This window comes from Melanotaenia boesemani, chromosome 23 (assembly GCF_017639745.1).
Source record: "Melanotaenia boesemani isolate fMelBoe1 chromosome 23, fMelBoe1.pri, whole genome shotgun sequence".
NCBI lineage: Eukaryota > Metazoa > Chordata > Actinopteri > Atheriniformes > Melanotaeniidae > Melanotaenia > Melanotaenia boesemani.
The window spans coordinates 13401201-13416300 of NC_055704.1; the positions used below are offsets into that span (position 1 = coordinate 13401201).

Genomic DNA, 15100 nt, shown 5'->3' on the forward strand with positions numbered 1-15100 from the left:
TGGACATGCAATCATACATGCTCAGTGCATAAACTATAAACTCGCTCAACACTGATGGGGAAAGCAGGAATTGGGTTAAAAAATGAACAGCACGCATAAGGCAACTTTGCATTTGTGTGGCCTGTCACCTCACTTCACTCTCCAAACATATGCTATATATCCAGACTAATCCTCTCTGATAATTGCAAGAGATGTGTGAATCCCTTGATGTGAGTCAGAGTAGATGCCTCATGTGTCTTTGTGCAGCATTTACTAACAGCTTCCGGCCTGGTTTTCAGCTAGATGCAACAATCTGAGGTCAGCCCCCTGCAGGGTCTCATGTAGTCACAGCTCATTGGCCATTTCCCTGCATCGGGGTGAAAGGTGTTGGAAACATTCTCGGTCATGTCTCCTACTCCTGGCTTTTAAATAAGCCTGAAGTGTTTAGGATGCCAAGACAAAGCGAGGAACAATCTTGGAACAAATTTACAAGCAAAATAACTCTGGTCCTAGTGATCATCTGGCAACCTGTCCAGGATGTACTGAGCCTCTTATCCAATAGTTGCTGGGATAGGATCTAGATTTTTTTTTTTAAATTTCTTTCATAACCAGAGGTCCACCTCAAAGCTAGGTCATTACATTACTTTAAAAATCTCGTCCCATACATGTTGCCATCAGGAGTTTATAATCCAGACTTATTAAGACCTTTAAGGCTTTTGCCTATTTTTTTTAAAGTTGTTTAGATTTGTAAGTATCAGTTTGTTACTTTTGAAGACTGAATGAAGATGGCACATAGCACAAATGAGAAACATTTTAAGGCTTGACTAAAAAAAAAAAAAAAAGCAAAACAACAACAAATGCTTTCAGAATGAACATTGAATATCTTGTTAAAATGATGCAGTTGTAGCTCTAAACCTCCATTAAATCATAGTACAACATGTGAACACTATCTCTGATGAGGCTAAGCAGAACAAATATTTTAGTGCAGACGGTTCAGCTGATGAAAGTCCCCCAGTTGCAGTGACCTAAGGTTAATTAGGTTAATTATCATATTTCCTCAGACAACATACATAGCATTGATTTACTTGAACTGCTTTGAGTACCAGGTCTTACTTAGAGGCATTTTATATCTTAGTTGAATAGTTATTAATATGAGCTGTCATATTGTTCTAGTCTGCAAGTCAACTCATCTGTTCACTCCTGTTGGAATCTTAGTAATCCTGGCAGGTTTGGGAAGCCTTTTCCTCTTTTTTTTCTTCGTCCTTTGCAGCTGAAATACATGCAGAAAAAAAAGAAACTCAACTGAAACCAGCGATCACTTTTCACTTGTAACTGGTGTGTATGTGTCTGGTTAAAGGCAAGCAGAGTTTTAAATAACAGAGTTTTATTGGACTATTATGGAGCCACATGGCTGTGGAGGAATTTGTGATACCCCATCTGGCTGGACTTATAGGGGGTTACTTGACACTGTGTGTGTGTATGTGTGTCCCAACTGTTCAACGGTATTACCACCTTCAGCACAAGTCCCCATATTCTCATGATCACCTCTTAACAACCCATGCACATACACACGCTTTCTCATAAATCTGACCTCTTGTCCCCTTTAAAACAGCTGCAGTGCAGAACAGTTCACCATGGTACATTGTCCACACAGTTGCACACACACACATTCGCAAATGACAGTGATAGGTTGTTCTGATAAGGTTTTATATTGCAGCTTTTAATCTGGACGAGTCTCTGGAACAAAGCTTAGTTTGTTTAGAACTTGGAAACAATTTCCAACATTTAATCTAGGGCCTAATCTCATTAACTCTTAACCTCTGCTGCTGGACTTCATTCTGAGGTTTCGTTCATTCAACAGAACAAAGAAATGCCATACAGTTTATGTCATATATGCACACTTTGCTAGAACCAGGATAAACCCCTCTTGCATTTAGAGCTGCAAGATCCAACAAGGTGTTGAAGACAATCCTCAGAGATTTTGCTCATTATTGCCATGATGAGAATCTCCACATCCTAAAGATGCTCTATTAGATCGAGATCTATTGCCTATGGAGGCCATTAGATTTTAGTAAAGTCAATGTCATGTTTGAGAAGATTTGAGCTTTGTGACATGGTTTACACCACCAGCCTGGACATCGAAACATCGTCTATGCTTTCATAATATTTAAGCAAGATTCTGACCCTACCATCTAAATGTTGCAGCTGAAATGGAAACTCATCAGAGCAAGCAATGTTTTCTAATCTTCTGTCGTCTTAATTTGGTGAGCCTGTGTGATTTCTAGCTTCAGTTTCCTATCCTTAGATGACAGGAGAGGTCTTTTGCTGCTATGGCCCATCTGCTCTAAGTTTCACTGTGTTGTGCATAGATAGTGTCCTGCATACCTCGGTTGTAACACATGGTTATCTGATTTACTGTTAACTTTCTATCATCACAAGTCTGCTCATTCTCCCCCCGACCTCTGACATCAACAAGGCATATTGGTTGAGACAACTGCTGCTCACTAGATACTTTCTCTTGTTTCAGGCTGTTCTCTTTAAACCCTATAGTTGTGTGAAAAACCCAGTAGATCAGCAGTTTCTGAAATACTCCAGCCTGTCTGGCAACAACAACCATGCCACATTCAATGTCACGTAAATCTCCTTTCTTTCTCATTCTGATACTCAGTTTGAACTTTAGCAAGTCATCTTGACCATGTCTACACGTCTAAATACATTGAGCTGCTGCCATGTGATTGGCTGGTTACATTCAGAAACACACAGGAACACATTGCAGTTTAGAATAAGAAATGTAGATTTTAATTACATTTTTTCTCCCACCCTTTGTGTATTTGTTTTTAAAAAACTAAACTACAGGAAAAGAACAACTCACATTTGTAAACACTCAAAATTTTACATATTTTTTTTTTCTCCCTGCTCAAAATTGCCTGGTATAAAAGTTTTTTTTCTTCTTTTATTACAAAAGTATGTTTGTGCTTTGAAGCAGTTTCTGTTTTAATAAATATAGTTGCTTTAGCTTTAGTCATACATTTATGTAAGTTTAATCTCCTAAATTCCCTCTGATTTAAGATTCTGGGTTAGAATTATTCATTATCAGTAGTTAATATGTGCTTAAGTAAAAACACAACTTATAAATGGGCAAATCAGCCCAACTCTAATGGCCAGAGCAGGAACAGGAATAAGTAGTTAAATAAACTATTTGATTGGAGAAACTGAATAATTTATTTGTCCCATAAAACAGGCCAAAAAATGGGATAGTTATTTAGAAAAATACAAAAATCTGAATTTCCTCTTTATAAAATTAAATTTCTTGGATATAATTAAATGGGCAGTTGAAAATCTGATGTTGTCTCAACCGTAAGCAATTACATGTGTGGTCCCATTCTTCAGACTTTAGCATATTCTCACTCCCTTTTTATCCAACTTGCAAATGATCTTGTGCATAGTTTCTAAAATGACATGCAGCAAGTCAGACAGAGCCTGTAGAAGGAAGGTAAGGCAGCAGAAATGGTTAATGTAAGAGAAGTCAAGCACACTAATTTGACCAGCTGACACTTAACATAGCTGAACGCTATATAAGTCGTAGTCTGGCCCCAGGAGGTATGTGCCTGTATGTGTGTGCATTTGTGAAGCTAAGGTCAACAGGTGTTACGTTTTATGTGACGCGGATGTTGTGTATTTGTCGGCGATCTGTTTTGGCAGTTGCCGTCTAGGATTTCTTTCACTTAGCAAATTACATTTTAAAGAAGTTATTTTTATTTACTGTGGCCTGAAAAAAGCACTTCTTGTTATGTGATGACAGCGGAGCTTCATTGATGTACTATAGGAAGTGTCATGTAGTCATCAAGATTGGTGGAACTGTGATGTTTCAATTAGTTTTGTTTTTTTTGTTTGTTTTGTTTTGTTTTTTTAAAGTCCGTCCAATACTTGTAGATTCTTTCACTTTCATGTGATGGTTGGGCAGACCAGTTACAGCTAAGTTATAATCCAGTTTTACAATTCAAAATTTGTGACTATGCAAATTGTAAGTCTATAAAAGGGAGGTAACTATTAATGCATGCATGGCCTGCTTTGAGAAGAAGCTGTGTTTGGACGTTCATTGTTATTAACCATTAATATCTGTTGACATTCATCTCCAGATGAGTACATCTATAAGACATGGAGAAGATGTCATTTTTTCCATTAAAAGCACATGTCATGATGCTGTTTTAATTCTAAAATACATGCTTTAAATGTATAGAATATTTTATCATTAAAAAGGTGTATCATACCTTTACCAAACATATATCTAGTTTTTGCTAATTTTCTATTTGAAGTTTGCACCTGCAAGGCTTAGTTTAGGAAAATTGTAGGTTTATGCTTGTACATGTAACTGAAGTTTTGCAAACCTGTTCTTGGGAGCTTTAGTTGATCTATACATTTTTTTTATCCACTTACAAACTTAGTTTAGCAAGTCTGCAAAATCAAAGTGAGAAAAAAGCTTGATTGATAGTGTTGAATAGGGCTGTCACTAATGACTATTCTGATGGTCGATTAGTCATCGACTATTAAAACGATTAGTCGACCAATCGGATTATGTATCTCATAATTATTAAATGGATCTTATTTCACTTTCAGCTTTGAAATCTTGCATGAGGTTGTTATGCAAGTCCGATGTGCTTCCTCTTTAAATGTTAGAGCATTGCAAACGTACTTCACAAAATGATTTGCCCAAAATGTCCCTCCCAATATATTTGCTGGTAACATGTCTGTGTTGGAAGCACACAATATCCACAATACTTGAATTATTTTTGCAAACCAGGAAGGCTTAGTCTAAATCCAACAATCCAATTTTTATGGCCCCGTAAGTTACATTTCAGTTTTTGGTTTTGTAGAATTAGGGGCAAAGTATTGAGATTTTGCTTTGAATGCACCAGATTAATACATTTTAATCTACAATGTTCAAATTTTTTTTCTGGGGGGCGGGCATGCCCCCAGACCCCCTAGTTGATTTTGGTACCTCACCCACACAACCAAGGCTGTAATTATTGCTCTTGATGTGTATTTCAGCCTGAGAAATCGGAGGTTTAGCGTGAGAGCTTGAGAAGTTATTCAAATGCATGAGTCTCACGGCAGAAGCGTGAGAGTTGGCAACCCTGTAAAATAAATGTGGCGTACCAGCTCGTACAGGTTAAGTGCTTCACCACGGTCTCATGCTGCAACATGCTGCTGTCAAATATGACACGAGAGAGATTACTCTGCAAGAAACGAGAGCGTTCAATCGAGATACTCCATGAGTGAAACCTGTTGTCATACACAGTCTATGGTAAAGTAAAATAGAAAAAAAAAAAAACACAAATATAAATTATCGCTGCTGGCAAACTCATCGCGCTCATTTTTTCTTACTGTGCAATTAATTGACTTATTGCTTATGGTGACAGGCCTAACAGTGCACAGAGTTGACTACTGTTTTAGTTTGGAGCAGGAAGAGAGCATGTTTCACCACACAGAGATGCAGAACTACTGTTTACAGCACTGTTTTTGTCAGGGTTTGTATTTACAGTATAGAAGAAGCAACAAACTGGAGACGCTGGCAATGGCAACAAAAGAAAATGAAGCATTTAACTAACTGGACAGCAAAATCAAATGCATATTATGTGGGATCAAGCTAGCTTACTACGATTCTACGGCGTGGCTCGGTGGGTAGAGTGGTCGTCTTGTAGCCTGAGGGTTGTCGGTTCGATCCTTGGCCTGTCAAACTCATGTCGAGGTGTCCCTGAGTTTTAATATGTTAAAACACAGGTTTTTGTTTAAGAGAAAGAAAAAAAAAAACATGCAGATTGATGCATTTGCATGACTTCACACCTATTGTGATTTGAAAACATGACCATGAAGTTTTAAGAATGTAGAGCTTTGCTTAACAGTTCATCTGTAATTACATCTATTGCTACAAATAGGTGTTTATTGGTGGAACCCCAACATATAGATGATTACCTCATCTTGGGGAGTGTAGCAGCCCCAGCAGCCCTGCACAGTTACTGTTGGTCAGGGACAGACTCACTTATCCTTCTGAAAACTCTTCTACTAGCATCTCCATCCCTCAAAGTACAACCCAAACTAGACTGTAAGAAATAATGACAGAAAAGGAATCCAGTTTTACATATCCATGATCTAATAAAAGCTCATTGACATACATGTCTTACCTGCATTTGATTGAAAGGAACAAATTCATGCCCCCTCTTTAGGGGCTGCTGAAAGGCTCTGTAGGAGACTTAAGAGATTGGTAACCGAAGAAGGAAGCAGAAAGGTCAGCGCCACAGTCTGGATAATCTGAACCAATTAAATTTCAGCATTTCATCACAATTTATTGACACATGTTCAAACTTAAATGTAAAATATAGTATAAAAGGTAAAAATAGAGTTTATACAATTATAAAGACTGTGCTTATTCTACAACACAGCCCAAATCTTCTTACACAAGCTTTCCTGTAATTTTAGGAATTCTACTAAGGCCTGGTACACACATAACGATTTTTTTAATCTCATGAGATTTTTTATCTGGTCGAGACCTTACATGTGAAGATAAAAAAATCAGTTTTGATCGTATTGTGTGTGTGTGGTGCTCCGAAAATGTAATCACAGAGCAACACACACATAACAATGCTGTCCGGCAACTGATCTACAATCTAGTTCTCCGAGCCGGACAAACGTCGAAACGTAGAAGAACCATAGCAATAACCGGCAAAAAACATAGTGACAATCGGAAAACACAACACACAGCATGGAGGAGGATATATAGGAAGAGGGAATGATGTTGGTCTTGGGACTATTGTTAACAGAAAAAGCCAGAACTGAAAAAATAACACAATGGAGACGGATTGGCTACATTCCGTACCACGTCTCCATCCACACAGTCACAATGCACGACTCGTCGGCATTCCTCAGAAATCGGCTCTGAAATTTTGAACATGTTCAATATTCCCAATTGTCAGCTACGTCCCCTTTCGAAGCGGATTATCGGGACAAATTGGCTTGTAACACACCACAGACCATTGATAATTGGACAGGGAAATCTCGCGTTGATCAGGCGTTTGCCGTCCGAGGTGGGGAAGAGGCAAAATTGGGACAAAAACAGCCCAAAAATCGTCATGTGTGTACCAGGCCTAAAGACTTCCTGAAGGACTTTCCAAATCGATTCTTTCTGTCAAGATGATCCCACACTACTTCAATAATGTTTAATTCTGGGGAAGATTCATGACTCCATCAGACTTGTTGCTTGTGCCATCTGGCATATCGCAGCCTTTACTCCCCGTTTCCCTTCTTTAAGAAAGGCTTCTTGACAGCCCACCCCTGCATAGAGACCATTTCTGATTAGATTTCAGGGAACAGTTGATGGATCAACTCCAGGTCCACATGCATCCCTCATGTCTTCTGTCAGATCTTTGCTGGATTTATTTCCTATTGGTTAAGAACATCAATCAGTGTTTGGTCAGGAACAAGGACTGGACTGAAAATGATCCTTTTGTCCAAATAAAAATTTCAAAAGACCTTCAGAAAGCTTAGAGAATTATTGTCCAGTTCCACTTTAAGATATTACAATAGCATCTTGTTCTTTGGCAGCAAAACGCAATGAAACGAGGGGCGGCTCAATACTTTTGCACAGCATTGAAGGTTTAAAAGGAATGCACCAAAAAATTTGATATTTGTAATTGAAATGTTATTGAATTGCGCTTTACAAATAAACTTGCCAATATTTAAATAACTTAACTTATCTAGTAACATTAACGCTGTCTGCTATGTAATATGTTAATGAGATAAAGAGAGGAGATGCTTTGACTGTTGTTTTAAGTTGATTTGATTGGAAAGCTTGACCTATAGACTTTCAGCTCTGTTGTGCTTCAACATGTTTTGGTCACATGACATGTTTTATCTATTGCTGTTGTAGGAAATTATCCTCGATTACTGACATTTTAGTCTGGAAGAAACCTGCAGTCAGTGTAGTGTGCCTCACTACCACTCTTCATTGACATTTCATTTGGCTTTATTGGTTTCTTTTTGACATGTTTTGTTATGGGTTCATTCATCCTTTTAGCCTTGCATCTGGAGCATAGATAAGCAAACAGATTAAGCACATTTATAAGTGGAATCACTGGTGAGAAGGAACATTGTTAGAAAACTGCTTTTCCTAGAAACATCCCTAGAAACGCCTTGTCTCTGTTGGAAACCTTTAAAATCCAGCTGTAAGAAATCTGACAAAGCAGATATGGTGCAGATGGGTGGAATATTTCAGTGATTCAGCTATGAATTTCATGCATGGCCACAGCCTGCAGCAATAAATGCCCATCACTATCTTCTGCACTCTTTAAAGCATAGAGCACCAGAGCTTCTTTTCTCCCGGCTTTGCACATGTGCAGTAATGTGTCATCACCTCATTTCTCCATCGCCTCGAATGCCTGACAACAGCACTATGACTCTGCTCAGCTTGTATTACTGGGCTGTCTCTCTTAAAAAATAAATAAATAAAAGATTTTAATTTTTCCATTTAACACAGAATAGCACAGTGCTGTCTATCAGTTTCATGGGGACTTTAAACTAGCCAGCAGTGAGGTACTTGAACACTACATAGGTAATAAAAGAAAGAAGAATTTTAATCTTTACTTTTAGAGAGTGTGACCGACAATATTAAATCACCCTGTGGATGTACCTGCGTTGGCTTCATTAAGCAGCTGCTATGCAGAAAATCTTACAGATGACACCAGAGGAGATTTCTCTGGAATTTATGCCTTTTTTAGTTTGATTAAAATAAATGTGCAAGGGGATATTTAGTATGTATTGATGTCCTGCAGCTTTATGCAGTAAACAAAAGGATTATTCTGCCTTCAGGTGTGCCACATAGACAAGTGATGTTGTGGAAATGAGGGTACTGTAGTTGTCTGTGACCCGAATCTGACTCTGCACAAGGCTTTCATCCTCTGGAAGGACAAGTCTTTGAATGTTTTCTGTGAGAGATCAAAGGGAAAAAGGATGTATTTTTTTTTGGTTCTCTTATGTTTTTGGTTTGTTTGTGTGTTTTTTTTAACTAGTCCACCAGATGAGTTTTGATGTTGGGAACTATCACTCTATCAGGTCCTGCCTCCTTTTTCTGCAGGAACAGGCCTGACAGATGTGCATGTTTCTGTCTTTGTCAGATTTGACCCAGTGGTAACACAATTTATCGTCTGGTTGCATATTAGGCTTTTTATCACATTGATACCCATGTATTTGGGTGGATTATTAAATGCTCAAGAATATATCACATACATTTTCATTAGGAAGTAGCATAGATGCAGACTAATAAATGAATGCTCACTGGGGCTATCATAATTATAAAATTTAAGTTGATTCCTGAATTATTATTACGTAAATAATTGTGCTTAACTGTTTAATTATCATTATTACTTGTACATTATAGCTGAATAAATGCTTAGACATCCAGGTCAAATAATTCTAAGAGCTTGAATTCAAGGCAACTGGATTTCCATTCATGGTTCTTGGTAGGGCTGGGCAATATGGCCTAAAAATAAAATCTCCGATTTTTTTATAACCAACTTTTATTTCCAATTTTAATTGATTTTTTTTTCCAGCAGATTTTAATCTTTAGGGCACTGATGATAGCTGGGATTTGCTTGCATAATGGGAAAGGCTAAACCAGCTTGTTTCAGCAGGTGTACCCATGTGTAAAAAAACTCATTTAAGCATGGTAGTTTTGGTTTAAAAACAGCATAATAATGCAGCCTTGACTACCTTCACCACGTGGTCTCACAACCATTCACACCTTGAATCCCATGACCAAAACATCTGACATGTTGGCCAACTGGGTAAATGACATATATTTAATGGTGACCCAAAAGACCCTCTGGATGGACAGTTTAGTCAGTGACACACCTGACCTCACTGATTAGAAGTGTGAATGTCCCAATATTTCATAAACCTAAAACTCCCCACCAAGTGATTAGAGAAGCGTTGCATATGGTGAAACTTTGAAAACCAAGTAAAGAAGTCTAGTTGCCTTCATTTTTCGTCAAATAATGATATAAATCCTCATGTACAGCTGTAATATATAACAGTTAAATACAAGACTCAGAACAAGACGGTGTTTGGTAAATACTTTTTAAAATTCGGGATATGAGACTGGGTCTTTACACAGAGAATAACCTTACTTCCCCGAGTTGATAGAGAATGTATAGATCAAACCAGCTGCACTTCTGAGAGAATTGAGCCCTCCTAGTTTATAACAGTCACTGAATGAATGAGTTGAGAAAGTGACAACATGAAATGTCACTAATCATTTGTTGCACATCAGTGAGTTTACCAGGCCTGTGTATATGCACGTCTTTTTGATGCAAAGAGCTGGGTGGAGGTGGGCTGTGGGCATTAGCCTCACAGCAAGTTTGAACCTTGACTGGTACCATTCTGTTTGGAGTTTGTAGTATGTTCTTCCTGTATCTGTGCACCTTTTCTCCACAATGCTCCTGTCCTATGCAACTTGTCAAAGTATGAACCAGATACTAAAAAAAGAAAGACACCGGTGGAACAGACGGTTGTGCAAATTGATTCTGATAATCTCTTTGTTTCTGACAGTTCTGGCCATGGAACCACTGGTCCAAGGCTTGAAGAAACTCCCTGAAGATCTTGACTGGTCTTACTCAGGTATGTAAGAGATTTAACTTTTACAATATTTTTTCTGTATGTGATACATTACAAAACAGTAGTTTTCAAACTTTGTGAGCCACGAGCCACAAGTTAAGATTCACTGCTGTTCGTGACCCCGACTCCCATGTGACGACTTAGGGTATTTTTTTGACCGAGCTGGTTCCAGTGCTGGTTCAGAGCTAGAACCTGCCTAAGCACCGGTTCTTTTAAACTGGGGGGGGGGGGCAGGCAGGCAATGGGAGAAAGGGTGCTTTTGGACATCCCCCCCCCTCCCCCCCCCCCCCCCTCTCTTAAAAAAAAAACACGCATTTTAAATGACTAAATTCTGTTGTCGGAGATCACCCAGCAAACCAGTCAACCGGGGCTGTGAACTCCACCACAGTTACGTCCACGGTGGAAACTGGGAGCACCACAGAATCTGGTAAGTGTATGGGCTTTCTAGATAGACATGTTATGGATCAAGTGTGAATCATTTTAAGCTGATCTTCTCTGTTAGCCATGCTTACCCGCTAACAGTTGTTAACAATAGCCAAACAAACGTATCATGTGACTTGTGTTGTCATGTAAATAAAGAAACTTTACCGTTTAGCCATGTAAGTGCAACTCTTATAAACTGTGGAGTGAACACAAACTAAGTTTCTTTTTTGTTTTTGAACAGAGTTAAAGTCCCTAGAAACTGAGGAAACACTAATGCTTGTTGTGTGCACTTCACCTTCCCCCATTGTCAAGTTCTCATCCTCCTATTTTTCTCGGCATAACAGACCAGGTAAGAATTATGAATATTGTAAAAGCAGTTGTCAGTAAAAGGTGTTATGTACCACAATGACGTGTTGTGGTTACCAAACGTATTGTGTAGACACCTTCAATCTTGGTAGTAATTTCCTGTACTTTTTTTTTTTTTATATTGACTAGTTTTTTTCTGTGCTTTGAAACAGGTAAATTGGACTCTTATGCAGAGCTGCAGGAGCTGCTGGACTACCTCGAGACAACAGAGGAGAAACTGCAGGAGGCGAGCGAGACAGTTTACCTCTCATTTGCTGCAAAGCAAATGAAAAAATTTAGAACCGCAGTGCAATGATGGGGGGCATGGGGTCCGTAATGGAGACTACAACAAAAAGTGATTTTCTTTTTTTTCCCCCTAATAAAACCTTTTTAATTCAAGGAGTGATTTTTTTTCTCTTTATGTATTAGTAATAAATAATAGTATGCCCACAACTGTCCAATGTTTGTGTGTGTGCGTGTTATTGCACTGCATTCGGTGCTCAATTAAAACCAAACTTATTTATTTGACCCCAACTCAAACTTAAATAAAATCAAAAGCTTTGCAACTTAGGTTTATCTTTATTGATCACAAAATAGAATTTATGGTATGCAAAGTTGTGCTAACAAAAAATTATATTCCAGACAGTTATTGCTCCTCACAGTTAAGCTGACCTGACGTCAGTCCCTTGAATATTGGCTTTATTCAACACTGGTAGCCATCTTGTAAACGGTAATTTTGGACAGGGATACACATTCAATAATGTCTGTCTTCTTTAGAACGGATGGCTGTGGTCTGATCACAGACATACAAGGAGGACTCTGGGGACACAGAAGTTTTGCAAACTGATATGTGGTGAAATCTGGAACAATGGAATCCCACCAGAATCTTGACCTTGGATGTGTCCAGACAACAGGCAGCCTCCACATTAGAATCCACCCTAACACCATCTAATAATTGAAAAATACATCATTAATCCCAAAGGGAAAATATAAAAAGGACATAAATGTCATTACATTTGTACCATGTTATCGATGTAAGTAGTCGGTGCTAAGTTGAGCTACGTGTTGTAGCTAACGGCTAAAAACATTGTAATATAACTTTGAATAATTATCTCTCTCCTTAAACGCCGTTCCCTGTGCTTGATAATCAAATGTCTTGTCTTGATGACTTGCCCATCTGTGGGAGTCTAGGCAAGTTTGGAAGAACAAGAGCAAGGCAGTAAACTCCATCTTTGCCTGAGCGATTTCTCCTTTCTTCTCCTCAAGGTGGCGTATTCAGTTGCGTTTTAGATGATGTAATGACGCAGCACTGACTTGGCTTCATCTGGTGGAAAACTGAACGGGTTCTTTGGAAGCACCAGCTAAGCACTGGCTCTAGCACTAATACCGAACCAGCACTGGTTCGTCTTTAGTGGAAAAGAAGCCTTAGTTATTAATTGTGTTACTACTAGATCAGATTCAAGATGCAACAAAAGTCTCATAAGGTTTTGTTCTGTTGCAATAAAAATCTATTATTTACAATAAAATAAAGGAAGATTGTAAGAAGAGCTAAAGGGAACTGCACACTTGCAAGATTTAACAGAAAACCAGTTTTTATATCCCAAAGGACTGAGTTCAAGTCACAAACTGCAACAGCGGACTATTAAATGTCAGTCTGAAAATCTCATGAAGTGCAGACATTATCCTTAACATCTCCCACAGGAAAACCTTGATCTGCCTCAGACCAGATGGTTAGATGACTTCAGCTAACTCAGCATAGCCCCTGCTGAGTTAAGCTATGATCAGACAGAAGCAACAAGTGGATGCAGACAGATAGGAATGATCCTAAGGGGGAGATTAGATTTTTGCTGGTCAGGGGGTATCAGGAGAGACTTGCCTCCACAGACCATCACTGGGCAAAATGCAAAGCTATTAGTCCTATTAACCTGCACCCCTAAGAAGCATGTTAGCGATAATTAGCCATTTAATGTAAACAGAAAACTACTGCTTAAAGGTCTTTTCTGGTCACTGCTAGCTCATAACAGCAAACCACTTTGTTTGGTTTACTGATATTTGGATGCATTTATAGTACAGCCTTTTTTTTTCTAGTGCTAGTGTTGGGTTGGACCCCTTTTTGCCTTAATTCTTGGTGGCATATATTTAACAAGGTGCTGGAAACATTCCTCTGAGATTTTAGTCCATATTGACATGACAGCATCACACAGGTGCTGCAGATTTGTCAGCTGAACATCCATGATGAGAATCTCCTCCTCCACCACATCCCAAAGACACTGTATTGAATTAAGATCTGGTGACTGGGGAGGATAGTGAACTCAATGTCATGTTTAAGAAACCAGTTGGAGATAATTTAAGCTTTGTGAGACGGTGCATTATCTGGCTGGGAGTAACCCCTTTGGGACTAAGGGTCCCATAGGGCACCAAGAAAATATCCCCCAAACCATTACACCACCACCACCAGCCTGAACTGTTGATCCATGCTTTCATGTTGTTTACATTAAATTCAGATCCTACCATCTGAATGAAAATTCATCAGACCAAGAAATGTTTTTGGAATATTCTGATGTCCAGTTTTGGTGAGTCTGTGTGAATTGTAGCCTTAGTTTCCTGTTCTTAGTTGACAGAGGCCAGCTGGTCTTCAGTAGTTTTCTTCTGCTGCTGCTTCAGGGTTGATTATTTGAGTTACTGTTACCTTTTATCTTTTCTGTCCAGTCTGTCCATTCCCCTCTGACTTCTGATATCAACAAGACATTTTCACCCAGACAACTGCCACTCATTAAATACTTTCTCTATTTTTAGACTATTCACTGTAAACCCAATGGTTGTGTGTGACCATTGAAATCTATTAGCAGTTTCTGAATTACTCAAACCAGCCAGTCTGGCACCAACAACCATGACACATTCAAAGTCCCTTGAGTCCTTTTTCTTTCCCATTCTAATGCTCAGTTTGAACTTCAGCAAATCATCTTGACCATGTCTACATGTCTCAGTGCATTGTGTTGCTGCCATGTGATTGGCTATTTAGCCATTTATGTTAACAAGCAAATGACAAGGTGAACTAATAAAGTGACCATTAAGTGTCTATAGTGATATTGCACAGTTTTTACTAAAACTAAAACTGTATCGGTAAGGAATTAAATTGGTTAGGAACACAAACTGATTGCAGAGGTAATAGTGAGAGGAGTGAAACTCAGTTTAGTTGCTTAAATGTTAATGAGGAAGCTGTCCTGTGGGATGAGGCTGCTCATGTGCCTGGATGTTCCACTAATCAGAGATTTGAAGTGCCAGCTGGATGGCATCACATCAGTAATGTGGTGAGCAGGGTGAGATGGGTCTGAAGTGATTTTACCAGCTCTTTTCCTTATCATGGAGGAACTCAAGTACTGGTCTTCACAGGTCCAGTTTGGCATCTGAACCAAACCAGACAGTTGTAGTGACAGCTGAGTAGATGAATGTTTTTCTTGATCATCGTTACTTCATTCACATTTCTATGTATCAACATGCAGATTATATATAAGTACAAGTTGTCAACTTTAAAAAAAAATTACATATCAATAGCTGCATGTGTATTTTTATCTTTCAAATTGTTCTTCTTACCCCTGTCAGAGTTATGAGGTAAATAAACCTTGTTTATAAAAAATATAATGATTTTTTTGTGTTAAGTGTGTGTGTGATTCACAGAGATGCACGA

General features: G+C 38.6%; 1 protein-coding gene across 5 annotated transcripts in view; it reads left to right on the forward strand.

The window, feature by feature from the left end:
- The window catches only part of ptprz1b (protein tyrosine phosphatase receptor type Z1b), a 64350-nt gene that overhangs the window by 9955 nt on the left and 39295 nt on the right, over positions 1-15100 (forward strand). For all 5 annotated transcript variants that reach the window (XM_041977888.1, XM_041977887.1, XM_041977890.1 and 2 more), the window contains exon 2: positions 10579-10647. In XM_041977888.1, the coding sequence (XP_041833822.1) occupies positions 10579-10647 (69 nt within the window). The remainder of the gene's footprint in view (positions 1-10578; positions 10648-15100) is intronic.